Source organism: Aotus nancymaae, unplaced genomic scaffold (genome assembly GCF_030222135.1).
Source record: "Aotus nancymaae isolate 86718 unplaced genomic scaffold, 86718_ANA_hifiasm-v0.15.2.pri h1tg000053l, whole genome shotgun sequence".
In the NCBI taxonomy this organism is placed as follows: Eukaryota; Metazoa; Chordata; class Mammalia; order Primates; family Aotidae; genus Aotus; species Aotus nancymaae.
Window position 1 is genome coordinate 29,280,230 of NW_026988467.1, and position 27,814 is coordinate 29,308,043.

General features: G+C 41.8%; 2 protein-coding genes across 4 annotated transcripts in view; one reads left to right on the forward strand and one right to left on the reverse strand.

Annotated features, from left to right (window-relative positions):
- Window positions 1–13,851, reverse strand: part of YARS1 (tyrosyl-tRNA synthetase 1) — a 37,755-nt gene extending 23,904 nt beyond the window's left edge. Inside the window, exons 1-3 of the mRNA XM_021677155.2 lie at window positions 13,656–13,851; window positions 7,563–7,709; window positions 7,243–7,418 (exon numbers count right to left, since the gene is read on the reverse strand). Coding sequence (XP_021532830.2) covers window positions 7,243–7,418; window positions 7,563–7,709; window positions 13,656–13,712 — 380 coding nt within the window. The 5' untranslated portion in view covers window positions 13,713–13,851. The remainder of the gene's footprint in view (window positions 1–7,242; window positions 7,419–7,562; window positions 7,710–13,655) is intronic.
- Window positions 13,852–14,094: 243 nt separating this feature from the next.
- S100PBP (S100P binding protein) overlaps window positions 14,095–27,814 on the forward strand; it is a 42,366-nt gene continuing 28,646 nt past the window's right edge. The window contains exons 1-5 of one of the 3 annotated variants that reach the window (XM_012440654.3): window positions 14,095–14,163; window positions 20,878–20,994; window positions 21,662–22,491; window positions 23,505–23,593; window positions 25,697–25,800. In XM_012440654.3, the coding sequence (XP_012296077.1) occupies window positions 21,664–22,491; window positions 23,505–23,593; window positions 25,697–25,800 (1,021 nt within the window). In that variant the 5' untranslated portion in view covers window positions 14,095–14,163; window positions 20,878–20,994; window positions 21,662–21,663. Of the gene's footprint in view, window positions 14,164–14,540; window positions 20,625–20,877; window positions 20,995–21,661; window positions 22,492–23,504; window positions 23,594–25,696; window positions 25,801–27,814 lie in introns of those variants that run through there. The other 2 variants (XM_012440671.2, XM_012440663.2) reach the window with 2 other exon arrangements.

Here is a 27,814-nt window from a genome sequence, read left to right on the forward strand (position 1 = left end):
CCGGGCGCGGTGGCTCACGCCTATAATCCCAGCACTTTGGGAGGCCGAGGCGGGTGGATCACGAGGTCAAGAGATCGAGACCATACTGGTCAACACAGTGAAACCCCGTCTCTACTAAAAATACAAAAAAATTAGCTGGGCGTGGTGGCACAGGCCTGTAGGCCCAGCTACTTGGGAGGCTGAGGCAGGAGAATTGCTTGAACCCAGGAGGCGGAGGTTGCGGTGAGCCGAGATCGCGCCATTGCACTCCAGCCTGGGTAACAAGAGCAAAACTCCGTCTCAAAAAAAAAAGAAAAAAAAAATGTGACACACCCATCCTCTCATCTAAAATATTACTTTATTTTTATGGTTTTCCTTTTATCTTTTTTTTTTTTTTTTGAGACAGGGTCTCACTCTGTTGCCTAGGCTGGCATGCAGTGGTGTGATCACAGCTCATTGCAGCCTCAATCTCCTGGGCTCAGGTGATCCTCCCACCTCAGCCTCCAGAGCAACTGGAACTACAGGCATGTGCCACCGCAACTGGTTAATTTTTCTATTTTTTGTAGAGACTTGGTTTTGCCATATTGCCCAGGATGGTCTGGAACTGCTGGGCTCAAGTGATCTGCCTACCTCTGCCTGTCAAAGTGCTGGGGTTACAGGAGCTACAGTACCCGGCTTGCTTTCCTTTTAAAACAGGGCTTTAATCAGTATTTTTCTTCACTTCTGGAAAATGTTCTGCTGTTATCTCTTGAAATACTGCTTATCTGCCATTCTCCTTCAGTCTCTTCATCTGGAATGTCTTTTCAACTGATATCAAAATTTCCCAATCTATTTCTGTTTTTTGTGTGCTTGTTTGTTTGTTTGTTTTTGAGACAGGATCTTGCTCTGTTGCCCAGGCTGGAGATTGCAGTGAGCCAAGATTGTGCTTGGGCAACAGAGTGAGATGTTGTCTCCAAAAAACAAACAAACAAAAATAAACTGAAATACATGTGAGAAATAATGAACAATACAAGGAATAGGGTACCCATCACCCAGTTTTTAAAAAAAGGACCTAGTCAGGCATAGTAGAGCACACCTATAGTCCCAGCTGCCAGAAGCTGAGGCAGGAGGATTGCTTGAGCCCATGAATTTGAGGCTGTAGTGAGCTCTGATCATGCCACTGCACTTTAGCCTGAGTGACAGAGATTCTGCCTCAAAAAATAACAAAAATAAAATTTTAAGGCTGGGCGTGGTGGCTCACGCCTATAATCCCAGCACTTTGGGAGGCCGAGGCGGGTGTATCACGAGGTCAAGAGATCAAGACCATCCTGGTCAACATGGTGAAACCCCATCTCTCCTAAAAATACAAAAATTAGCTGGGAATGGTGGCGCACGCCTGTAGTCCCAGCTACTCAGGAGGCTGAGGCAGGAGAATTGCCTGAACCCAGGAGGCAGAAGTTGCGGTGAGCCGAGATCGCACCATTGCACTCCAGCCTGGGTAACAAGAGCGAAACTCCGTCTCAAAAAATAAATAAATAAATAAAAATAAAATTTTAAAAAATTATATAAAGAAAAAGGACCTAAGAATTACTTCTGAAGCTCCTGAGCAGTCCTCCACAATTCTCTGCCACTTCTTCTTCCTTCAGAGTAACCACTATTCTGAACACCTGTGTTTCTTTCCAGTATTATATTACATTTATATATCACTATAAACAATGTGTTATAAATATTCTTGTGTATTTTGGTATACAAGTTTCTCTATATATGCCTAGAAGTAGAATTTCTGGATCACCAGGGATTTGCATCTTGAACTTTAGGGGATGATGCCTATTTGCGCTTTTATCAACTGTTTTCTTTAATTTTGACATTATTTAAAATTTTTGCCAATTTGGTGAGCACAGAATGTTTTCTCACTGTGGTTTTAATCTATATTTCTTTGAATAATAAACAAAGAGGTTAGTAGCTTTCCCTACGCACTCTGGTCATTCAGGTTTCTTCTGTGTAATGCCAGACTTTTTCTACTGGATTGACTTATTTTTTTTTTTAACAAATGATTCTGTAGTTTTTGAAATTTAAGACTTAATATTAATTCTTTGCTAGTTACATGTGTTATACATTTCTTCCAGTTTGCGGCTTGTCTTTCTACTTTACTTCTGATGTACTGAAGTTCTTAACTTTAATGTAGTGGAATTCATTAATCTTTTCCTGTGATTTGTGCTTTTGGTATGTCTTGTTTTTCCTACCCTAAGATTATCAGATTGTACCATATACTGTCTTTTAGGTGTTTTGTAATTTGGTCTTTACAATTAAATCTTTATTCCACTTAGAATGGAAGAATCAATTTTTTTCTGTATTGATAATCAATTGTTTCGACACCATTTTTGCTTTAAATGTTTATTCTTTCTCTGCTAGTCTGCAATGGCAGCTCTGTCATGTCAAGTTTCCATGTTTGTGAGGATCTATTTCTCAACTCTCCATTCTATTTCATTGGTTAATTATCTATCCCCAGGCTAATTCCACATACATAAATGACATAGAATTTGGTATCCAAAAAAGTAGAAAAATGGGCAACACTTGCACAGGCATTTTACAAAAGAGGAAATCCAAATGGCCAATAGAAACATGAAAATAATCTTTTACTGATATTTTCAGATATTTTACACCTATACCTGCATGGTAATCTAGGTAATTTCAACCTAGATTTCTAGGTTGAAAATCCTTCTCTTTCTGAATGTTGGGCTCAAGCAATCCTCCTGCCTCAGCCTCCCTAGTAGCTGGGACTATAGATGTGTATAGATGTGTTCCCTCCCTTCCCTCCTTCCCTTCTGTCCTTCCTTCCTTGTCTCTCTGTTGCCCAGGCTGGAGTGCACCTCCAGGGTTCAAGTGATTCTCCTCCCTTAGCCTCCTGAGTAGCTGGGATTACAGGTGTCTGCCACCACATCTGGCTAATTGTTTGTATTTTTAGTAGAGATGGGGTTTCACCATGTTGGTCAGGCTGGTCTTGAACTCCTAACCTCAAGTGATCCCTCCACCTTGGCCTCCCAAAGTGTTGGGATTACAGGTGTAAGCCACCTTGCCAGCCTAGTGCTCCTTTTAAGAAATGTGAAGCTATTCTGATTCCTGACATTTCTATATGTTATTTCTTCTTCTTTTTTGAGAAAGAGTTTTGCTGTTATCGCCCAGGCTGAAGTGCAACAGTGTGATATCAGCTCGCTGCAACCTCCACCTCCTGGTTAAAGCGAGTCTCCAGCCTCAGCCTTTGGAGTAGCTGGGATTACAGGTGCTTGCCACCACATCTGGCTAAATTTTTTGTATTTTAGTAGAGACAGGGTTTCACCATGTTAGCCAGGCTGGTCTCGAACTTCTGACCTCAGGTGATCTGCCTCCCAAAGTGCTGGGATTACAGGTGTGAGCCACCATGCCTGGCCAATTTCTTTTGTCCCTTTGGGAGTTTGTAGAATATTTTTTGTCCTCAGTGTTTTAAAATATCAAGAGAATATACTTTAATGTGGATTTACTTTTATACATTGTGATAGGCACTTAATGGGCCCTTTCCATCTGAAACTCATGTCCTTTAATTGTCCTTATTTTCGTGAATTATTTCATCCTTAAATTATTTCATTATTTCCTTCACTTTGATTCTCTCTCCTCTTTTCTGAAACACTTATTTAAATATTAGACCTCCTGGCCTAGTATTCTAATTTTCTGACCTTTTTCTCTCTTTTTTCGTTCTTGTGTTCAATGAGACCAGAAAACCAAAGTTCAAGAACATACAATTCAATGATCCTCAAGGTGCAAGTAGTGTTCTGTGTTCCATATACTATATTTTGTAGATTCTAAGATGCATATTTTTTTAACATTTAACATTCTGAAATCTAGATGAGTCTTATAAACAATGGGATGTTATACATTAACGTTTTTGACGGTATCTAAGATTAACTGAACTATAGTATCTCTGTATTCCCATTTTTACTCTAATCACTGAATATTCTTGATTAACTTGTCTGTACATTGCTACATTTAGTATAAAAAAATTTTATCCAGCATTTTTAGCTGTTTTCAGCAGGTTACAATAGTCTGCCAGATTGCTAGAAACAAAAGTCATTATCTATATCTCAACCACTATTACATCTTTTGTCCATCTTTCTGGTCCACATTTTGGGCAAATTTCTTAGTACTACCGTTCAAATCTCTAATTTTCGCTTCAAGTATATTCGGTCTAGAGTTGATCCTATTTATCCAAGACTAGGTTTTTTTTTCCTTTAATAACTGAAATTTCCATTTCCAAGATTTCTAAATGATTCTTTTTATTTTATATGTTCATGTTTCACTCTGCCACTCTGTCCCTTGGTTATTATTTTTATTTATTTAGAAATAGAATCTCACTCTGTCCCCCAGTGCAGTGGCAAGATCTCAGCTCACTGCAACCTCTGCCTAGTGGGTTCAAGAGATTCTTGTGCCTCAGCCTCCCTAGTAGCTGGGATTATAGGAATGTACCACCACACCTGGCTAATTTTTTGTATTTTTAATAGATACATCACCATGTTGGCCAGGCTGGTCTGGCCTCAAGTGACCTATCTGCCTCAGCCTCTCAAAGTGCTGGGTGGTTATTTTATATATTTTCTTTTTTTTTTTTTTTTTAAGACGGAGTTTCGCTCTTGTTACCCAGGCTGGAGTGCAATGGCGCGATCTCGGCTCACCGCAACCTCCGTCTCCTGGGTTCAGGCAATTCTCCTGCCTCAGCCTCCTGAGTAGCTGGGATTACAGGCACGTGCCACCATGCCCAGCTAATTTTTTTGTATTAGTAGAGACGGGGTTTCACCATGTTGACCAGGATGGTCTCGATCTCTTGACCTCGTGATCCACCCGCCTCGGCCTCCCAAAGTGCTGGGATTACAGGCTTGAGCCACTGCGCCCGACCTATATTTTCTTAATTAGAAATTTTTTTTTTAGAGATGGGGGGTCTCACTATGTTGCCCAGGCTAGTCTCATACAATCCTCCCGCCTCAGCCTCCCAAAGTGCTAGGATTACAGGCATGAGCCACCACGCCCAGCCTTATTTTCATATTTTTTCTATCATTGCTGTGTTTGGAACAGAAGGAGCATATCAAGTGTGCACTACAAAGCCATCTTCCTATAAAGTCACTTTTTTATCTTCCTTTCTTTAAGACAGAGTCTCACTCTGCTGGCCAGGTTAGAGTGCAGTGGCATGATCTCGGTTCACTGCAACCTCTGCCTCCCAGGTTCAAACAATTCTCCTGCCTCAGCCTCCCAAGTAGCTGGGATTACAGTAGTTTACCACCACGCCTGGCTAATTTTTGTATTTTTAGTAGAGATGGAGTTTTGACCTTAGGTGATCTACCCACCTCAGCCTCCCAAAGTGCTGGGATTATAGGTGTGAGCCACCATGCCTGGCTCTAAAGTCATTTTTGTATATAGAAAAATATCAAGTGACTTTGAAGCAAGATAGCTTTATTTATCCCACCTTCCCATATCCCAAATTCTCTTAAGTTCTTGGAGAATAAAAACCATGCCTGTGTTCTTCACAGGTATAACTTCAGTGCCTAGACTAGTGTCTGGCACATAGTAAGAATTCAATATATACTTGCAAGACTCATTCCCTCACCACCTTCAGGTTTCTGCCTAACATCATTTTAGTAGAGAGGGCTTTCCTAACCATCTCATTCAAATTGAAACCCCCATTTCCTGAAAACTTTCTCTACCCTGGCCTGTTTGCATTGTTTCAGCAATTGCCATCTGATACACACATAACTTAGTATTTACTGTCTGTATTTCCTTGCTAGAATGTAAGTCCCATTAGGATGGGGACTTTTGTTTTGCTTTACTTTTGCATAATCAGTATCCAGAACAGTGCTTATCATATACCAGGGGCTCCATAAAGATCTGTAGATTAAATACAAAAATGAATAAAATTTCAGGTACTCTACAAAGGCTGAAGATTCAAAGATCGTTTATAATAGGATGTTTATATGCTTTATTTATTCATTTCTTATCTTTTTTTTTTTTTTTTTGGAGACGGAGTCTTACTCTATTGCCAAGGTTGGAGTGCAGTGGTATCATCTTGGTTTACTGCAACCTTCACTTCCCAGGTTCGAGTGATTCTCATGCCTCAGCCTCCCAAGTAGCTGGGATTACAGGTGTGTGTCACCACGCCCAGCTAATTTTTTGTATTTTTAGTAGAGATGGGGTTTGGCCATGTTGGCCAGCCTGGTCTCAAACTTCTGATCTTTAGTGATCCGCCCACCTCCAAAGCACTAGGATTACAGGTGTGAGCCACCACACCTGGTCCTATTTTTCTTTTCTTTTCTTTCCCTTTCTCTTCTCTTTTCTTCTCTTCCTCCCACCCCTTTCTTTCTTTCTTGAGATGGGGACTTGCTATATTGGCCAGGGTGGTCTTGAACTCTTGGCCTCAAGCAATTCTCCCAGCTTGGCCTCCCAAAGCACTCAGATTACACGCGTGAGCCACCCCGCCCAGCCTACATGCTTTCTTTAAAGCGCTAAATGTATCAACAGTGAGGAACGGTAAAGAAAATTATATTAGATACAGTAAAAAGAGAAATTTACTAGTAAGCAAGAGATCTGGGTTCACATCCTGACTCATCTACTTACTAGATATATAAACTTGGAAAGGTTAAATCTGAATTAATTTCCTTATCTGTGAAATAGGACAAAATAAGGCTTACTTTAAAAAATTGTTCTAAGGGTTTAAATGCAAAAGTGACTAATAGAGTGATATGTACTTAGAAATCCATATCTGAGGCTTTAAAAATTGTTTACTGTGGAGACAATGAGGCAGCATGCGGGAATTGCTTAAGAAAGAGTAAGTTAAGCATTAGGACACAAAATATCTATGCTAACGTTCCAGATATGAACAAAACTCACAAAGATAAGCAATAACAATTGTTAGGATGGTGAGAAATATTTTTCTTTCACGTTTCTTTTATTATTTGGTGAGGCTAGAAGAGAAAGGGAGGCTGAATTATTCACTATCACATTCCCATATCCTGTAAGTTCTGCAAGGCCAAGGACGTTGTTACGGTTACGTTCATATCTCCAGCAAACAGGACAGTACCAAGGCATTTATTAGTCAGTACACTTCTGATAGATGAATTACAAGGACAAAGAGTATAAAGTTTTAAATGGTTCTGAATAGGTCATGCCAGACAGCTTCTAATCTAAACGTAAAGAATGCCTGCACTCCACAGGCCTGTAATTAGCTAGAACCACCAGAGCCACAAGGAAGGGGGATGATCAAGTACTTACTTGCTGAGCTGGTAATCAGTGCCTTTGATGAACTTGAGCTTCTCCAAGGGTACACCAATGCTCTCCAGCATTGCTTTGATCACATTCTCATAGTAACTAACTCGGAGTTCTAGAAGTTCCCATGGGGCTTTCATGTTATCCAGGTATGCGTGGAGGTCCGCAAACAGAATTGTTACCTGGACAAGGGATAAGGGGTCACCAAAATGTGAATTTGTCCAAGTACCTCCAACTTCTCTCCTCCAGCCCCACCCTGTCCTTGTTAAGTCTCTCTTGGGTCTCCCTTGGGTCAGTCCCCAAGAGCTTATAGCATTAATTCTTACCTCACATCCTGCCTTCAAGAAGTCTGCAATCTTTGACATGGGTACAAAGTAAGCCACATGTGGTTTGCCAGTGGTTGCTGTTCCCCAGTATATTTTAAGTTCCCGCTCCTTCAGTATCTCCTTCAGCTTCTCTTCCCCGAGAACCTCCTGTTGTGGAAGCAGAAGAGTTGGTTTAATGCCGGTGCCCCACCTTGCTCATCCTTTACCCTGTGACAAGGAAAACAAAAGCATGTGTCACTGGAGATGGCTCAGAGCCATCAAGGGGGTCCAGCCATGCTCTCAGTGCAGACAGCCAATGTAAGTTGGTACTGCTGCTAGTATCACCCCTGATGTTGGGGAGTGGGGACATGACCCTAACTGCATCTCTGCCTCCAGCTACTTGTAAACCAAAACTAAATTCTAAGACCCCTGACTAACTGAATGGATCCCCCATTTTGGCCAATGGGATCCCAAAGAAACCTAAAAAACTAGTTCAGGCCAAGACAGAAAGGAAGGGTCTGACATGCCTCATTATGCCCTCCTCCCTTTGGAGTATATTTATTCTTTTTTTTTTTTTGAGACAGAGTCTCACACTGTCGCCCAGGCTGTAGTGCAGTGGCACAATTTTGGCTCACTTCAACCTCCACCTCCCAGGTTCAAGCAATTTTCCTGCCTCAGCCTCCCAAGTAGCTGGGATTACAGGCATCTGCCACCATGCCCAGCTTATTTTTGTATCTTTAGTAGAGATGGGGTTTCACCATGTTGGCCAGGCTAGTCTTGAACTCCTGACCTTGTGATTTGCCTGCCTCAGCCTCCCAAAGTGCTGGGATTACAGGCGTGTGCCACTGCGCCTGGCTCATTTTTTTTTTTTTTTTTTTTTTGAGACAAGGTCTTGCTCTGTTGCCCTGGCTAGAGTCCACTTGGGCAAACACAACTCACTGCAGCCTCAACATCCAGGCTCAAGCAATCCTCCTACCTCAGCTGAGTAGCTGGGGCTACAGGCACATATATGCCTGGCTAGTTTTTTCTGTTTAGTAGAGATGAAGTCTCACTATGTTGCCTAGGCTGGTCTTGAACTCTTGGGCTCAAGTGATCCTCTGGCCTCAGCCTCCCAAAGTGTTGGGATTATAGGCATAAGCCAGCCCACCTGGTGATCCTCTGGAGTTTAGATACAACAGACCAGCATTGACATTAAAACACAGATAGTAAGATTGACAAAACAAACTCTCTGCAGCAGTAAGATACCAAATTCCAACCTGATTCTAGTATAGCACCACATGACAGACAGCAGACCCTGAAAGAAATCAAAGTATTTTACCCCAAAAGATATTTCTTTGACATATTTTTAAATGGCCCTACAAACTGTCTCTCGGGGAAATGTGCATTCTGTAGAGAAATCTCCTACCCTTACTAAATCTTTTCTGGAGAGTCTGACACCTTTTAAGATCAGTTAATAGACATTCACCATCAATTCTCTCTGAAGCCAGCTACCTAGAGGCTTCATCTACAAGACAAGAACCTTGGCTTCCACAACCCTCCTTATCTTTTTTTTTTTTTTTGAGACGAGTCTCCCTGTTGCCCAGGCTGGAGTACATTGGTGCGATCTCAGCTCATTGCAACCTCAAGCAATTCTCCCACCTCAGCTTCCTGAGTAGCTGGGACTACAGGCAAGTGCTGCCATGCCCAGCTAATTTTTGTATCTTAAGTAGAGATGGGTTTCACCATGTTGGTCAGGCTGGTCTTGAACTCCTGACCTCGTGATCCACCCACGTTGGCCTTCCAAAGTGCTGGGATTTACAGATGTGAGCCACCAAGCCAGCCTAACCCTCCTTATCTTAACTCAAACTGACTTCAACTCTTCAGGCAGAGTTTAACTCTTTCAACCAATTACCAATCAGGAAATCTTTGAATACACCTAGAAACTAGAATCCCCATCTCCTCTCTGGGCAAACCAATGTATACCTTAATTGTATTGATTTAAATTTTTGCCTGTAACTTCTATCTCCCCAAAACATATAAAACCAAGCTATAACCCAATCATCTTGAACACATGTTCTCAGGACTTCCTGAGACTGTGTCAGATGCCATGGTCTTTAACCTTAGCAAAATAAACCTCTAAATTGATTGAGACTTGTCTCAGATACCTTTTTCTCCCCCAAGACAGAGTCTTACTCTGTCGCCCAGGCTGGAGTACAGTTCTGTGATCTCTGTTCACTGCAACCTCCACCTCCAGGGTTCAAGCGATTTTCTTGCCTCAGCCTCCAGAGTAGCTGAGATTGCAGGTGTGCCCCACCACACCTGGCTAATTTTTTGTATTTTTAGTAGAGACGGGGTTTCACCATGTTGGTCAGGCTGGTCTCAAACTCCTGACCTCAAATAATCCACCTGCCTCAGCCTCCCAAAGTGCTGGGATTATAGGCATGAGCTACCACATCTGGCCTCAGATACTTTCTGGTTTACATACCTTTAACGCACTCTCCTTCCTTTCATAGCCAATTTCTTGAAACAGTTGTCTTCTTTTGGTCTTCATTTCCTAGTCTCCCATTCCAATTTGAATTCCATGCCACATCATACTGTAATAACCTGCTTTTTGCCAGCTAAAACTAACTCTCAGATTAAAAGCTGTTCAGGCTTTATGTTAGCTTCTTGAGCCGGACAGACTCCATCTTAGCTTCTTCATATTAGTTATTTTCCCACCATCAAGTATGTAACTATAGTTTGTAGCTGGGGCAGGCTGACACTGGGCACCTCCAGGAGTGCATTAGTTGATAAGAGGCCAAGTTAAGTGGTACCAGCAGAGCCTGGGAATGCAGGTGCAGTTGAATGCCCAGAACGCCCATCATCTATAAGTTGTGTCTTTTATAACAGCTTTACTCCTTGCACCTGGCACTGTTTTATTTCTCATGTACCAGTTTATCTTTTAACTTTTTTGCTTACTCTGCTTTTGTGAAAAATTTGCTTCAGCTAGGTTCCCCCTCCCCTCAAAACTAGGGTATAAAAGACCACCTAACTTTTTCTTAGGTGCCGAGAGAATTTTGGGCGTTGCCAGCATGATAAAGGACTCATAATTCTATCTCAGAGTGTGGCGCATTCCTTGACTCGCTCGGGTACAACAATAGTACTAAATTCCATATCACATCACACATACTCTTGCTAAGATCACAGAGGACCTTCATGTTGCTAAATTCAATGAGTATTTTTTAGTCTTCACTCCCTCCCAGAGGTACTCTCCTTTGGTCTCCTTTATTTTATTCTCTAAGTTTTCCTATTCTCTGCCTGCTTGGATTTCTTTGCAACTGTTCTTATTTTTCCTAGTCATTAAATATTAGCAATCTCTGGGGCTCTGGTCTTTTTTTCTTCTTATTCTACATTCTCCTTAACTGATCCTCTTCAGTTGCTTCAATTACTACTGTGAGCCAGTAACTCCCAAATCTCTTGCTCACATCCGTATACAGAACCGTGTTCTTGTTGTCAACCCAATCGTTCAAAACATAACTCATGCTCTTGACTTCTTACTTCACTCCTCAACCATCTTTTTCACTGATAATTTCACTCCTTGTTCAGTAAATGGTACCATCATTTAGAGTTATTCAAGGTACTCCAAAACTGCTCTTCAACCCTCCTATTTCTCTATGCCTCTATATCACCACCCAAATCCAGGCCCCATCAGATCACACCAGGATTACTCTAACATTCTCCTAACTGGTCTCCCAAATCTACTTTTGCTCCTTCCAATCAATTTTCTTTTCTTTTTTTTTTTTCTGAGATGGAGTCTTGCTCTGTCACCCAGGCTGGAGTGCAGTGGTGTGATCTTAACTCACTGTTCAGATGATTCTCCTGCCTCAGCCTCCCAAGTAGCTGGAATTACAGGTGCCCACCATCAGGCCCGGGAAATTTTTATATTTTTAGTAGAGATGGGGTTTCACTATGTTGGCCAGGTTGGTCCTAAACTCTTGACCTCAAGTGATCTGCCCTCATGGGCCTCCCAAAGGCATGAGCCACTCTGCACCTGGCCCCTCCAATCCATGTTCTAAAAGGTAGCCAGAGACAGTCCTTAAAACCCAAAAACTTCTTTAAAACTCATTGTCCTTTTTTATGACCTTTAATGATTTATTTTTGTCCTATGACAATATTGGAAAAATTCTAATAGGCCAGTATATGTAGCATCTCCCCAAGTTATGGTTTTGGGAGGCTGTTAGAAACCATGATATTGCTGGTTTGAATCATGTATTAGCACGACTTGTTAAAATCCTGTGGTGCTCCAAGTCTGTTGGCAGGTGATCCCGCATGCTCAAGAGCACCTCCAACTATATGAACACTTGGAGGGTTATCACCACCCAAGAAGATGTCACATTACTTAGCCTTTAAACCCTGAGTGAGGCCAGGTGCGGTGGCTCACACCTGTAATCCCAGCACTTTGGGAGGCCAAGTTGGCAGAATAACTTGAGGTGCGGAATTTGAGACCAGCCTGGCCAACATGGTGAAACCCTATCTCTACTAAAAATAGAAAAATCAGCCAGGTGTGGTGCTGCATGTTTGTAATATTCCAGCTACACGGGAGGCTGAGGCAAAAGAATCACTTGAGCCTGGGAGGCGGAGCAAAACTCTGCTTCAAAATAATCCCAAAAAACCAAAAACCCGTGAGTCAATTCTAATAGTTTTGTGTATCTTAAGTCCCCAGTCAGCACTATTTTATAGAGAGGGAATAGGAAACTAAGACTCTAGCTAGGGGAAGCATGCAACAACTTTTGGTTAAAATTAAGTTGTGAATGGAATAACCTAAATGTCCATCAACTGATGATGGATAAATAAAATGTATATCCATACAAGAGAGTATCATTCAACCATAAAAAGGAATGACGTTTTGTTAGGTGCAAAAACGGATGAATTTTGAAAATATTATGCTAAGTGCAAAAAGACACAACAAGACACACATTGTATGATTCTAGTTATATGAAATGCCCAGAATAGGCAAATATCTGGAGACTGAAAGATTAGTGTTTCCCTAAGGCTGGGAGTAGTGGGTAATAGGTAGTGTCTGCAAGTTTTATTAGATAGTGTGATAGTTGCACAACCTGTGAACATACTAAAACTCACTGAATTGTACACTTTAAAAGGGTGAATTTTATAGAATGTGAATTACATCTCAAAAAAAGAAAAAAACAGGGCAGGCTGTGGCCCAACTGATGTATCACTGCTCTTTGAAGAAAGCCCAATTTAAAACTGAACAGAATAAGACCTACAAGGCTCGCGTGACTTGGTCCCTGCCTGCCTCTCCTAAACGAATAAACAATTAAAACGTATAGTATGTAGGAACAATAATGGGAAAAAAGGCAGAGCAAGGGATAGTGCAATTCTAGTGCCAGAGGATTTGTTATTTAAATAAAGCGGTCGGGAAATGCCTCCCTGATAAGGTGACAATAGAAGCCGGGAAGAGTCAAGCAAATACACAATATAAAAATTTTTCAGTGCGTCCTCATAACTTTGCTCACTCCATTCCAGCTAAATTAGCCACAATTTCTGTTCCCTTCATCTGAAATGCTCTCCCTCTCATTCTTCCATTCTTCCTCTGGGTAACTCCTACTCCTGTAGTTCTTGGTAACAGTCGGAACAGACGTGGCCTGAGGGCGGGGGGATCTATTACCTTCAGGGCACAGTTTAGAAGTCACTTCCTCAGGGAAGCCTTCCCTTCTCTCATTTCCTTTTAAAGCTCCCAATATAGCATCTTCCAGTACTTACTTGAACCCTGTAATGGGTCATTTTTAACTTTTGGTCCCCTTCAGACAAGCTCTGGCAGGCCCTTGACGTATTCTGTGACCAAGCCCCCTATTAATCGTGGCACTTAATGGGGGGTGGAGTGGGAGTCCTGGATTCAAAGCTTGGCTCCAACACAAGTTAACTGCACGCAAGAGGGGAGCCCGCTGTGATTTCTGTGAAACCCAGGGAAGGGCTGCTTGACTGACCGATCATCAGTGAGATCTGCAACCTCTCTCAGAGCGGCCCCAGCGCCGAGTCCCCGGCCCCACACACTTAGAACCCAGTAATGGGGCTCAAAATCACTGAACCTCGGGCTCCTAGTCCCCCAACGGCGCATTTCCAATGCCCAGGCCTGACCTGCAGGTTCCGGGTGATAAGCTGCAGTTTCTCTTCAGGGCTGGGAGCGTCCCCCATGGCTCTGCTACCCCTGCTTTCCACACTTAGCCCGGCACCAGAAGCCCTTCCTGGGTCACTGTCGCCGCCGCGTGCCGGGAACCGTCACGCGAGTCCAGTCAGGTTGCATCAGCTGAGCTCGTCGCTCGGCTTGCTTGGCCTGAACCCCTCCCCTCCCGGCAATAGCCGGAAAAAGTGAAGAACAGTAGAGAGTCGAGCAGTTCGATGAGCCTGGAAAAGGTGGAGCCAGTGGGCAAGGAAGGCGGTGCGGAGGGCGGGGCTGAAGAGCCTGCGCGGGGCGCAACACTCCAAGAGGCGGGGCGATTTTCTGCCAATCACTGCTGGTTTGCTCTCCCGCCGGTGTTGGTCGGGTGGACTCCGGGTGGGGGAGGTCGGGGAGGGGGCGATAAAATGGCGCAGGGGGCGGAGTGAGGCGCAGTCGTTCGCCCAGGCTTTGGCCCGGCTTCCGGAGGTGAAGAGCGGGAGGGACGAGGGGGTCGGCGTTACCCGGCCGGGAGGGGGATGGGGGCGCCTGTTGCTTCTCCAAGGGGCTGCGCATGCCGCTGGCCCCTTGGAGGGATTGAGAGGCCCACGCCCTGCTGCGAGAAGGGCGCGTTCTAGCTCCTGAGGTGACGGCGAGGGAATGTCCCTGCCCCCCACCTTCAAGTCGGCGGGCGACAGATGCCCCTCACCCTGCTGAGGAAAAAGGAAGCTCCCTGGTCGTCTGAGAGTCGGGGAGCGCCGTCTGCAGTCTCTGCCCAGTGGGGGTGGGGACCGTGGTTGTGTAGGTGGCGGGGGACGCCTCTGCCCCGGCCGGCTTGGCGGGAGGCTGTTGCCGGCGGGAAACTCGCGAGCTTTTCTGTCGCGTCTCGTGGGTGGGGGCAGAAAAAGGACGACGCTTCCCCCGTGGAGATTTGAGGACTGTGGTCCCCGGGAGAGAAGCGCACCGCCCGGGCCTGCTGAGGGGCGAGTTTGCCCCTGCTGGGGGAGGGTCGGGGAGAGAGAACCCTCGCTTCTCCCGCCTTCCACGGGGAGGCGGGAATTCGCGGTGTCCCCAGAGGAGGGAGGGGCAAAGGCCCTTCCTGGAGGGCGACTGGAACGGCGACACAGTCCCGGGCTGTATTTGTGAGGGAGAGCCAAGGCAGTATCCTCCAAAGGTTGGGACTGGGCCACCCTTCCTCCAGGTCCTCAGGGGCTGGAAGCGGCGTCACCAGTTAATTACTTCCTAGGCAAGTGGGAAAGCAGTTGGCTGCCTCAGAGTGGGCCCTGGAGAGGTCCTAGAAGTGGTTGAATTGCCCACCGCCTGCCCTAACCTGGTCTCCAGTTTTTTGTGTATTTGTTAGGGACTCTGAGCTCTAGCCGACCTGCCTAAAATGTTTTAAAGCACATTTTCTTTTTAAAAAGAAACCTGTTGCTGCAGCTTAGCAAGTCTGTTCTGTGTCCATGTGGGAGGAGAATCCTGGCACCCTCATCTAGTGAAATATTACCTAAAGCAAAGATTTGCAGCCCTGTTTTGTTTTTTCCGTCCTGCAGTGTTTTTAGTTACCTCGAAGGAATTTGCAAAACTGTTACAGATAATTTGAGTTCATTTTGATTTTTTGCAAATGTTATGTATATTTTGTGGAGTGATAAAGCCTGCTGTGTTTCGTACTGTGTGGTTCACACGTACTGCATTTGGGGAAGGTTGGAAATCAAAGGCCAGGGGAAGGTCTTGTCCACTGTAAATAATCTCTGCACTTGGCCATACCTGTCAGATCCTGCTTGGTAATGGTCTTGATTTTAGAGCTTGAAAGAGGATGTGGGTTTGCATCTAGTGTTGCAGTTTTAGTGGCCTCAGTAAAATAAGGCTTTGTGCTCGAAGGCAGTAGGTTTTCTGAGGTGAGATAAAAATGGAAAGGGAACCAGTTTCTGAGGTTGCAACCAGGAGGTTCGAGAACAGAGAGAGGGGGTGGTAAACTGAAGTGTGAAGAAGGGGGTGGACAGGTGAGAGAGATGTGGAAGGACAGAATAGGGTCACAGAAAGGATGGGGTGTAGAGGAACTAAGAGATAGGAGATCGGAAAAATATTCTTCCCTTAAAAATAAAGGGGTATGGCCGGGCATGGTGGCTCACGCCTGTAATTCCAGCACTTTGGGAGGCCGAGGCTGGAGGATTGCTTGAGGCCAGGAGTTCAAGACCAGCCTGGCCAACATGGCAAAACCTCATCTCTACTGAAAATACAAAAATTAGTTAAGCATGGCAGACATCTGTAATCCTAGCTATTGGGAGGCTGAGGCACAAGAATCACTTGAACCTGGGAGGTGAAGGTTGCAGTGAGCCCAGATTATGCCACTGCACTCCAGCCTGGGTGACTGAATGAGATCCTGTCTCAAAAATAAAAATAAAATATAAAATAAAAATATAAAAGAGTCCCCATATTTTAAGTGGAGGTTACCAGGCAAGTACCAAGAAAGGTGGTAGATGGTAGACAGAGATGTAAGTAACCCTTCTTTTGACAAGTAAGGCTGTCTTTGGAATTTCACTTAAGAACTTCAATTTTATCTGAGGATTCCCCCCCGCCCTTTGCACATTCATGAAACATAAGGGTTGTTTTTGGTATAGTACTTTTAGGTTTAGACTGCTTTCATGAACATCCTCTTTTTTTCTCATGATAATCTGTGTTTGAAGTTAACAGAATTTAATGGGTGTTCTCATCTGTATTGAGGTTCAGAGACTAAGTGAATTGCTAAGGTCCAGTACCTCTATAGAGGATAGTTCAGTGAACATTAATTTGCAGAATTTGCCTGATGTTTCAGATGTCTGTCTAGGTCTTTGGTGACAATATGGTTGAATGCTGGATTAAACTAGATGAGACTAGAGCATACTAGATAATTTCAAGCAGGGTCTAGGGGAAGTTCCCTACCAGTTTGGCACTCTTTTTTCCTGCGGTTCCTATGTTTCTCTTAAGACTGACTCTTCAGGGGTCAGGGCAATGATGATGGTGGAGTGAAATAATAACTGTGGCCACCAGTTATTTGTCTCTTACATTGTGCCTCTAGTGTGCTAAATTTATGTTTGTGATCTCATTTAATTCTTGCCACAACCCTGTCAGGTAGGTACTGTGATATTTGAGACTTCACAGAGTATAATCATTGTCTTTCCCATTGACTTCATACTTTTAAAATGTTTTTATTATTTCAAGCATATAAAAAAAATACAGTGGCTGGGAGTGGTGGTTCAATGCCTGTAATCCCAGCACTTTGGAAAACTAATACAGAAGGATTGCTTGAGTCCAGGAGTTCAAGACCAGTCTGGGCAACATAATGAGACTCTGTCTCTACAAAAAAAGAAAAAAATTAGCCAGGTATAGTGGTGTGGTCCTGTAGTCCCAGCTACTCAGGAAGCTGAGGTGAACGACTGCTTGGGCCCTGGGGTTCAAGGCTGCAGTGAACTATGATCACACCACTGCATTCTGCCTGGGCAACAAACCTGAGAGCCTATCTCAAAAAAGTAACAATTTTAAAACAGTATAGAAAGTAACATAATAATAATGAACATTTTAATGCCCACCATCCTGCTTTATCTTAGATTGCCATATTTGTTCCAGGTCTCTTCATGCTATTTTTTTTTTCTTTTTTTTGTTTTCCTTATTTATTGTGTTGTGGCCTAAGATGAGATATTGTTTTCTTAAGAAATAAAATGTTGGCCAGGCGTGGTGGCTCACGCCTGTAATCCCAGCACTTTGGGAGGCTGAGGCAGGTGGATCACAAGGTCAGGAGTTCCAAGACCAGCCTGGCCAAGATGGTATTTTTATCTCTACTAAAAATACAAAAATTAGCCAGGCCTGGTGGTGCACGCCTGTAATCCCAGCTACTCGGGAGGCTGGGGCAGACTCTGTCACCAGGCTCTGTCACCCAGGCTGTAGTGTAGTGGTGTGATTTCTGCTCACTACAACCTCCGCTTCCTGGGTTTCAGCGATTCTCCTGCTTCAGCCTTCTGAATAGCTGGGACTACAGGCCTGCACCACCACACTCAGCTAAATTTTCTTTGTATTTTTAGTAGAGATGGGGTTCTGCCATGTTGGTCAGGCTGGTCTTGCTTGAACTTATGGCCTCAAGTGACCTGCCCACCTTGACCTCCCAAAGCGCTGGGATTATAGGTGTGAGCCATCTAGCATATTGTTTCTTTAATAAAGTAATTGCAGGGGGAAAAGATCTGAAATCTTTAGATTAAAATACACATAAGACGTTAACAGCCAGTCACACTGTATGGACCTTATTTGGATACTGATTATTTTTTAACCTTAAAAAAAAGTTATGATATAAGATAATTGGAAACCTGAACTATTTTATGATAAGAAATTCTTGTTATTTACAGATGAAATGATAGATGCCTGGAATTTGCTTCAAAATAATCCAGTAAAGTGGGGAAGGGGATAGGGCAACATTAGCTATGAGTTGATAGTTGTTGGGGTTGAGTGATGGGTGTGTGGGGGTTCATTATACTATTAAGTTACTTATGTATATGTTTTGCATTGTTTATAATAAGTACTTTTGAAAATGAGGAAATAACATCAGAAAGAGGACGATTTGTACAAATTAAAATTATCTCTTTCTCTATATACCATATATATGGTATTGTTTTCTATACTTTTGTTCCCAGATCTATTGGAACGTAAGAGAAGCTCAGAAAAGGCATTTTTTTTTTTTTTGCATCTGGATATCATGTTATATAGGGATTGATTATTGCAATGGTTATGAAGGATATTGGTCCTATTAAGGTGGCTTAAAATATTTTTTCCAAGAGACCAAAAGCTCTCTTTGGTCTTTACTCTTGAAGTTTGTTACAGATTGTACTGAATTTAGAAGGCCTGAGTTTGGATTCTAGCTCTGCCATTTGCTGACCAATCCTGAGCAAGTCTGTCACAGATGTAGTAGGAAAAACATTGCCTTTGGAATTAGACTTGGGTTTTGATCCTTGCTCTATCTAACATTATTAGCTATGTGTACTTGGTTAAGTCACTTAATGCTTCTGAACTTTAGTTTCCCAAGAGGGAAAATCTGTTGAACTCTCCATTTGGCCAACCAAGGGCTTGAACTAGACCTTTTGTAAGGAGTTGGAATGGGGGGCGATGGCCCAGAAAGGGCATCTAAGAAATGTAGCTGTTTAACCCCAGTGCCTGTGATATTTGTGCCTGACAACCATAAACTTTCTGAAGTCAAAGAAGGACGTTTTCCAAAAGTAAACTTTTTTTCTAACTGCTGCCTAAAGATATAAACTAAGTAAAATAACTCAGTCATTAATGCAGAGAAATTACTTTTCATAGAGGCATCTGCTTCAACACTTAGAACTCTCATAATTGCTAGAATATAGTATTGGTAAAATAAGTAGTAGCAGCTCTAAGTTTAAATACAACAGAGAACAATTTCCTTTTTTTTTTGAGATGGAGTCTCGCTCTGTCGCCCAGGCTGAAATGCAGTAGCGCGACCTCAGCTCACTGCAACCTCTGCCTCTTGGGTTCAAGCGTATCTCTGCCTCATCCTCCTGAGTAGCTGGGATTACAGGTGCCTGCCACCATGCCCGTTTAATTTTTGGATTTTTAGTAGAGACAGGTTTTCACCATGTTGGCTAGGCTGGTCTTGAATTCCTGACTTGGTGATCCACCTGCCTTGCCCTCCCAAAGTGCTGGGATTACAGACGTGAGCCAGTGTGCCCGGCCAGAAAATGATTTCTTTGATAAGATTAATTTTACAGAGTTGTGTTGAAAGGTTAAATTACAGTTGTAAAATGTGTTTTACAGCACCTGATTTATAATAGGTACTTAATATTTATTTTTCTCCCATTTCATTTCTAAGATGAGTAAGTTTAACTAGGTCCCTTCTAATTCTAAAATTCTGTAATCCCTCTCATTTCTTCTAACTCTTTCTCTAGTACTTTATTGTCTGTACCATTTTGTATTATCTCATATTGGTGCTTAATTTTCAGTGTTGTTTCCCTAACAAGATTATACATTAAGATTATACATTATGAGGGTGGGAGCTATATCTTGAATTCTTGGAAATAATAAAGAGACATATCACATAGCTTGTGCTGTGTGATGATTGTAGCTCAAAAAATATCTTCTAAAAGAGTGTATGAACTAAAGTTAAAACTCAGGGTGTGGTATGGAGGGTCATGGAGTAGGGAAAATTTTATAGTTACAAGGCTACAAGGAATTTTCCAAATTATTGAGTTCAGTGTATAAGCATTTCTTATAGCTTCTCAGATGTGTGAAATACTAGCTTTTTATCACCTTTCCCATTTGGAAAATAATTATAGATTAGGCCTGTCATTAGCTATTTAAAAACTAGGTTTTAATTATACAAGTAAACATTCAAGTAGAAAAGTAAAATGATACAGAAGTCCGACCTTGACCTACCTTATGTCCCTGCAAGTTATAATAGTTATCAATTTTTGTTTGTATCTTTTTTTTTTTCTTTTGAGACAGGGTCTTGCTCTGTCATCCAGGCTGCAGTGCAGTGGCACGATGACTGCTTTCTGCAGCCTCAACCTCCCAGCTTCAAGTGGTCCTCTCACCTCAGCCACATGAGTAGCTCCTAGGAATACAGGCATGCGCCACTATGCCTGGCTAATTTTTCTGTTTTGTTTTTTTTTGTAGAAACTGTTTTGCCTTGTTGCCCAGGGTTGTGTTTGTTTTAATGACCTTTTTTTTTTTTTCACTTATATATTTATATTGTAAAATATTTTTATATCTGTGGTCATGATTAATTTTTAGATTTTGTTGGAATCTCAGACATTGCCTAGTCCCCCTCTCCATCCCTTTCCTATTTTGTAAATGAGGAAACAAGTCCATATGGTCAATTGGCATACCCAAGTTATTGGAGCTGGCTAGTGATACAACCAGGACTACACCCCAGGTCTTTGGACTCCCACGCCAGTATTCATCCTACTAAAGTAGTTAATAGTCTTAAGAAAGTACAAATTGTTGAGAGGAACAAAACTAGTTCCCTTAGTTGCATAATTTTTTTTCTTTGAAGATTTTTCTTTGGTGTTCTTGACTCAGAAAATCCAACTTTCTGGTATTACAAAAAAAAAAATCCAGATAAAAATTAATACATCGAGCACCTTAAAGCATAATACAGTTGACTTTGTAATTAGCAGAGTTGAAAGTGATGAGAAGATCCTCTAATTTTCTTTTTGCCTGCAGGAAGGTGGGAGTCAATCATTTTGACAAGTCTCCTGAAAGGAACAGCTAGCAGGAGCTGAAACCTTTTTCCATTTGGTCTCGTGGCAAAGGCAGAGATTGCTTCAGCAGCTCCACACAGTATGGAAGACAATTATTTACCTTCTTGTATTCTTGAATTTTGTTTTATTTCAAAAGCAATACATATTTGTTTTGTGTTAAAGTGTAAACTGAATATTTAAACATTTTTCATGATATACATTTGTTTTGTTTGTATGTTGTAGATATCATTCCATGATAGTACTTACAGATCTACTTCACTGTGTTTTTAAATAGTTGAAAAGTATTCCATAGCACAAATGTACCATGATTTACTGAACAGTTCTCTTGGTAATGGACATTTAGGTTGCCTCCAGGATTTGGCTACTTTGAACATATATATGAAGGACAGATTTTCAGAAGTGAAATTGCTGGGTTACTCTGCACAAAATATTATACTGACTTTTACTGATAGTGTATGAGTGCTGTTTCTCCACATCCTCACCAATTCAGATTGTCATGGCATCTTAATTATTACCATTTTAGTAGGCAAAAAGTATTTCATTGTTCTAACATGTATTTTCATGTTTCTGGTAAAGTTAAATATCTTAAAATTATTTCTCATGTTACAAGTCACAGTGCAAAGATTTTGAAATACTAGAACATTACCCACATATAGTTGGCTATAATTGGTATAAGGTTATTTTCTGTTCCTTATACAGTTGGTATAAGGTTATTTTCTCAGTGAAACTGTCTCTTATTTCTCCAGAAATGATGTGCTCACTGGTGCCCTCTGAACAGTCTTCTGGTACCTCTCTCTTGCCTAAAGACAATGCCCCATTTTCTTGGGGTTCCTTGGATGAGGATGGATTAGATGATTCCCTGCTGGAGCTGTCTGAAGGAGAAGAAGATGACGGTGATTTAAATTACACAGAGGAAGAGATTGATGCACTCTTGAAGGAAGATGACCCATCAGATGAGCAGTCTTCTGGGGAAGATTATGATGGGCATGTTGAGAAGGGAGAAAGAGGGAGTCAAATTCTACTTGATACTCTCCAAGAGAAGAATTCATCGTACAGCTTGGGACCAGTAGCTGAGACTCCTGACCTCTTCAAACTACCTCAGCTAAGTACATCAGGTGGTCGTGGACAAGCTCCTACTAAACCGTTAAACAAACGGTCTGTATTAGAAAAGAATCTTATAAAAGTGACTGTTGCACCATTTAATCCAACAGTTTGTGATGCTTTGCTTGATAAGGACGAGATTGATTCATCCAAAGATACTGAAAAACTCTCTTCCCTTGGAGAAGAGATGAGAGAAGATGGTCTTACCCCAAATGAAAGCAAACTTTGTACTGAATCTGAAGGGATCAGCCCCAGTAATTCTGCCTGGGATGGGCCCCAGCTGTCTTCAAACAATAACTTTCAACAAGCTGTCTCTGATAAAAATATGGCTGACAGTAAGAACCTTACGTCTGTATTCTCTCGGATCTCAGACCATTCAGAGACTCCTAATATGGAGTCATCCTGCAGAAATGGTGGTTCACATAAACCAAGTTGTGAAATGAGGTCTCCGGTTGTTTCCAGCTCATCAAACAAAGTAAGTACATTGTTAAAGGTGAAGACAAAAATGAAATAATTTTTATTCAGATGTATAGCAGGAAGTTGATATGTGTACCCCTGTCTCCATACATATCAACTTCCCCTACTGTGGGCATCCTGCACCACAGTGGTACATTTGTTATAATCTAGCAGAGCTTTGTGTTCAGACAAATTGGGGTTTGGATCCTGACTAGCACTGTGACCCTGGGCTAATTATTTAGCTTCAATGTTTTCCCATATTTCTTACCTAAATTGGAGTAAATAATACTTCATAGTATAAGGCTTAATGAAATAATGTGTTTACATCACCTGATACATAATATTAAATTATCCTTTATTGAATAATTACTAAGATGGTAATTCTATTATTTTTTCTGTCCTTGGGTTTCAGCTTAAGTCTCAATCTTTATTGCTATGCTATATTAGATATAGCACTAGCTCTGAGTCAGCCATGAAAGAGCTGAAAAATCTTGGGCAATTTACCTAACCTTTTTGAGCCTGATTCCCTATCTGCCAAATGAGTGTAATAATCCCTGCCACATAGGGTTTCTTTCTTTTTTTTTCTTTTTTTTTTGTTTGAGACAGAGTCTTACTCTGTTGCCCAGGCTGGAGTACAGTGGCACAGTCGTTCACTGCAACTTCCGCCTACTGGGTTCAAGCAATTCTCCTGTCTCAGCCTCTTGAGTAGCTGTGATTACAGGGTGTGCGCCTCCACGCCTGGCTAATTTTTGTATTTTAGTAGAGATGGGGTTTCACTGTTATTGGTCTGGCTGGTCTCGAACTCCTGACCTCAGGTGATCTGCCCACCTCAGCCTCCCAAAGTGCTGGAATTACAGGTGTGAGCTACTGTGCCTGGTCAGGGTTTCTTTAATTATTTTTTTTAAGATTACAAAAAAAGATTACAGTTGCTATAGCATTTAGTTAAAAAATATTTCCATAAATAGTGTTGTTTTCAGTGGTTTTCTTGTAACTAAGAACCACCTTTCCTTTTGCATTCCTCCCCTCAAAAAGCAGAATGTTCTTGACAAGGATTCTGGGAAGATGAAAGGCCATGAGAGAAGACTAGGCAAAGTCATTCCTGTTCTACAAACCAAGACCAGGTAATGTAAAGTATAATTAGATATTCTGATTTCTTTTGTTTCTCTTCAATTTCTTTCTTCCCCTCCCCTGTTTCCTCTTAGCGTAGGGAACAAACCCTGCTTTTGGAGTAAGCAAACTTGAAGTTCTAGCACTACCAACTGTGTGACTTTTGGCAAGTCAAACCTCTTACCTCAGTTTTTATGCATAAAATAAGGCATCATTAGATGCCTTCTCTGCTGCTTTACAGTTATTTTGAAAGCAAAATAGACATATTAGTGAAAGCACTACAAATATAAGATTTCTTCTCCTGTGTATGGGGCAGGCTAGTCACGTATATGATAAGAGGTTAGAATAATTTTAACAAAACTGTTGAGATATAACTAGTAGAAAATTATTTCTTCATCTCTCCCAATTTGCGTACAACTGCCCTTGAGAAAAAATTCTAGTAGGGGTTGCAAATTTGCGTCACCTTTTCAATTTATTCTCTTGTTGCCAGGAGATGGCAGTGTCTCTATGTGGTCCTTTTAAATTGAATGCACTAGAAAAGCTTTTTTTAAAATGTTGAATCAGATTAGCTTCTTTACAGTGAGATTTTTAAAAATTCTTTTGATTATACATTTATTATATTTACTTTGCTTAAAAAATTTAATTAGGCTCGGCATGGTGGCTCATACCTGTAATCCCAGCACTTTGGGAGGCCGAGGTGGGCCAATTGTTAGAGCTTAGGAGTTCAGTACCCATCTGGGCAACATGGCAAGACCCCGCCTTTACTAAAAATACAAAAAAAATCCGGGTGTGGTGGCATATAACTGTGGTCCCAGCTACAAGGAAGACTGAGGTGGGAAGATTGTTTGAGCCCGAGGGACAGACATTACAGTGAGCTGAGATCAGGCCACTGCACACCAGCCTGGGAGACAGTGAGAGCTTGTATGAAAAATAAAATAAAATAAAAATTTTAATTATTACAAATAAGGCTAAAATTTTCTTTGACTACCACCCCAAATCCCAGTTCCTGGTTTTTTGTTTTGTTTGCATAATTGAGGGAAACCTTGTGAATTGCTTACAATGTAAATGATACCAGAAGCTCACAACTTGGGACAGTAATAAATTTGTAATCTCAATTTTCTCATCCACTGACTCTTTAATACAGTCAATCGGTATGAGTAAGGGCTAGAAATTGCTCTCACCAAGGTCACCATTGCTCTAATTGCCAGATCTAGTGATTCTTTTCCATCCTTACCCCATTCAGCTTTTCAATTTGACTGTATAAAATTAGCTTTTTCCTGACTAATCTTGAATTACTCAACAAATGCTTTCTTTCTCTAGGGACTAGGTAATCTTCACCTTTCTATTCCTTGTTAGAAGGAGGTTGTATCTATTTCCTTCTTCTCTTTGTATTTTTTGAAATTATTTTTTTTTTTAGAGACAAGTTCTCACTCTGTGACCCAAGCTGGAATGTAGTGGTATGATTGTAGCTCACTGCAGCCTTGAACTTGTGGACTCAAGTGATCCTCCCTCCTTAGCCTCCTGAGTAGCTAGGACTACAGGCCTAGCTAATCTTAAAAAAATTTTGCTGGGTGTGGTGGCTTACGCCTGTAATCCCAGCACTTTGGGAGGCTGAGGCGGGCAGATCACGAGGTCAAGAGATCAAGACCATCCTGGCCAACATGGTGAAACCCTGTCTCTACTAAAAATATAAAAATCAGCTGGGTGTGGTGGCATGCACCTGTAGTACTAGCTACTCAGGAGGCTGAGGCAGGAGAATTGCTTGAACCCGGGAGGCAGAGGTTGCAGCCAGCCGAGATCACGGCACTACACTCTAGCCTGGGTGACAGAGCAAGACTCTGTCTCAGGAAAAAAAAAAAAATTTCTTGGGTCCTGCTGTGTTGCCCTGGCTGGTCTCAAATTCCTGGCCTCAAGCAATCCTGCCAAAGTGCTGGGATTACAGACTGGAGCCACCACACCCAGCTTCTCTTTCTTTTTCTCTTGACTCCATACTCCATTTTAGCTTTATATTATGTGACTAATACTATCTTCTGCCCCTGGATCATAAAGAGAATTTTCTCTCTACATTCCTGGTTCTAATGGGCTGTTTTTCTTTTTTCGGGTTTGCTTCGTTCAAGGACTAATGTTCCAACGTTTTCACAGTCAAATCTAGAACAGCAGAAGGAGATTTATCTCAGGAGTGTCATTGCTCATATAGAAGACCCAGAGGACTCTAACCAAGGTAACATAGTAACCAAAGAAAGGCATATAAAACATGTGATGTGACTTTTTCTTTCCAGTGTAACATAGCTTAAACTGGGAGATTGTTTAGAATTTTCTGAAATTCTTGAGAAAGATAACTTCCTTACCCAGATTTTCACTTCAAGGGATTGCCTAACCAGATAATTCTCAAAGTGGTTTGGTTAACCAGTATTAGAGAGGAGTCTAAGCACACTTAAAACAGTACATGGAAGGTGCCTCCCTCATGGTTGAGGCTTTAACCCAGACCTGTACATTTTTGCTAGGGAATTTTTGTCTGAAAAATAGTGAAGTGGACAACCAGGTGCTGCTTACTAGTTGTTGGTTTTTGAAATTTGAAATGTTTTATTTTCCCTGTTACCTTCAGCATTTAAACGTAAAAGCAGGCATTTCAAACACTGTTCTGTATTTTGGCTTCTGAATAAAAGCTCTTGAAAGGTTTAACTACTTTCCAGATCCTTCAAGTTGTATTCCCCTCACTTCATTAGAAGATATTGCAAACCAAAGTGACTAGATTCTTTCTCCAGCTCTCAAGAGACTACAGTCCATGTTATTCAGCCTGAACTATTGGCTGATAGGAAAACTCCTAAAGTGGAGACTTATGGGAAGAACTGAAGATGAAAAGGTTAGAGAGGTTTTATACTCTTATAAAGATCACTCCAAGCCGGGCATGGTGGCTCATGCCTGTAATCTCAGCACTTTTGGAGGCAGAGGCGGGCAGGTCATTTGAGGCCAGGAGTTTAAGACCAGCCTGGCCAACATGGCAAAATTCTGTCTCTACTAAAACTATAAAAATTAGTCAAATCATATTCTTTCAGGGAAAAAAACAAATTTGCCTGGAGTGGTGGTATATGCCTATAATCCAGCTACTCGGGTGGCTGAAGCACAACAATCACTTGAGTCCACGAGGCAGAGGGTGCAGTGAGCCAAGATTATGCCGCTGCACTCCAACATGGGTGACAGAGTGAGACTGTCTCAAAAAAAATAAAAAAATAACTCCATATTCTGTCATCTCTATTCATTGAGAAAACTCTTCATTTCAGTATTGGTAGGTTTAAAGATAAGGAATTGGAAATGTAAAGAGGCGTATGATAGGGTCTTATCTCTCCGGGAATTCATAGTCCAGAGAAGAAGATAATTACACTGCAGTATTGATTAATACTGTAATAGAATTAAATATAAAGCACAGTAGGAGCAGAGAAGGAGCCCTTCTGCTTGTGTTTGGGAAAAGTGGAAGATGGGGAAAGAGGATGCCCTAGGTGGGCTCCACAGAGGAGATAATTAGTTTAATTACTCTGAGATCTATTGTAAATCACTAGGGAGCGTTTTAGGAGAACTTTTGGTGCTTTTGCAGAGCAGAGGAGACTCTTTTTTTATTTGACAAATTCTGAATCATTTAGTAGTTTTTTCTTGTTTGTTTTGTAAGGACATGAGTGAAAGGTTTAGAACTCTGAGACACCAGTCAGAAGAATTTTTTTATCCCCTATCCTTTTATTTTTTTATTCAGTATTTCATAAGCAACCAAATATTATTCATACTGATTTCTTAGCCCTGTGCTTGTGAGATCCCTTTGCTTGAACTGTTTTATGTCTGGTAGAAGTAGAGAAACCTCTCCTCCCTACCCCTCCCCTCCCCCCATCATTGGAGAGGCAAATTTAAAAAAATTATGTCTATATCAAGCTCTGTGGAAGAGGCCTAGCCATGTCATTGCTTTTCACTGTGTGAGCTGACTCCTTTTTTTTATATCCTAGGTAGTTAACACTGATGATATCCAGTTAACATTTTCTCTCTCATTGGAGCATTTAAAGAAAATTCTCTAGGCCCCAAAGAAAGAGGTGGTTTTTTATACCCTAGTTTGAAAAGGGAGGGGGAACCTAGCTGAAGCAATTTTTTACAGAAGCAGAGCAAGCAAAAAGTTAAAAGATAAACTAGTACATAAGAAGTAAACAGTACCAGGTGCAGGGGCTTAAGCTGTTACAAAAGACATAACAGCTTAC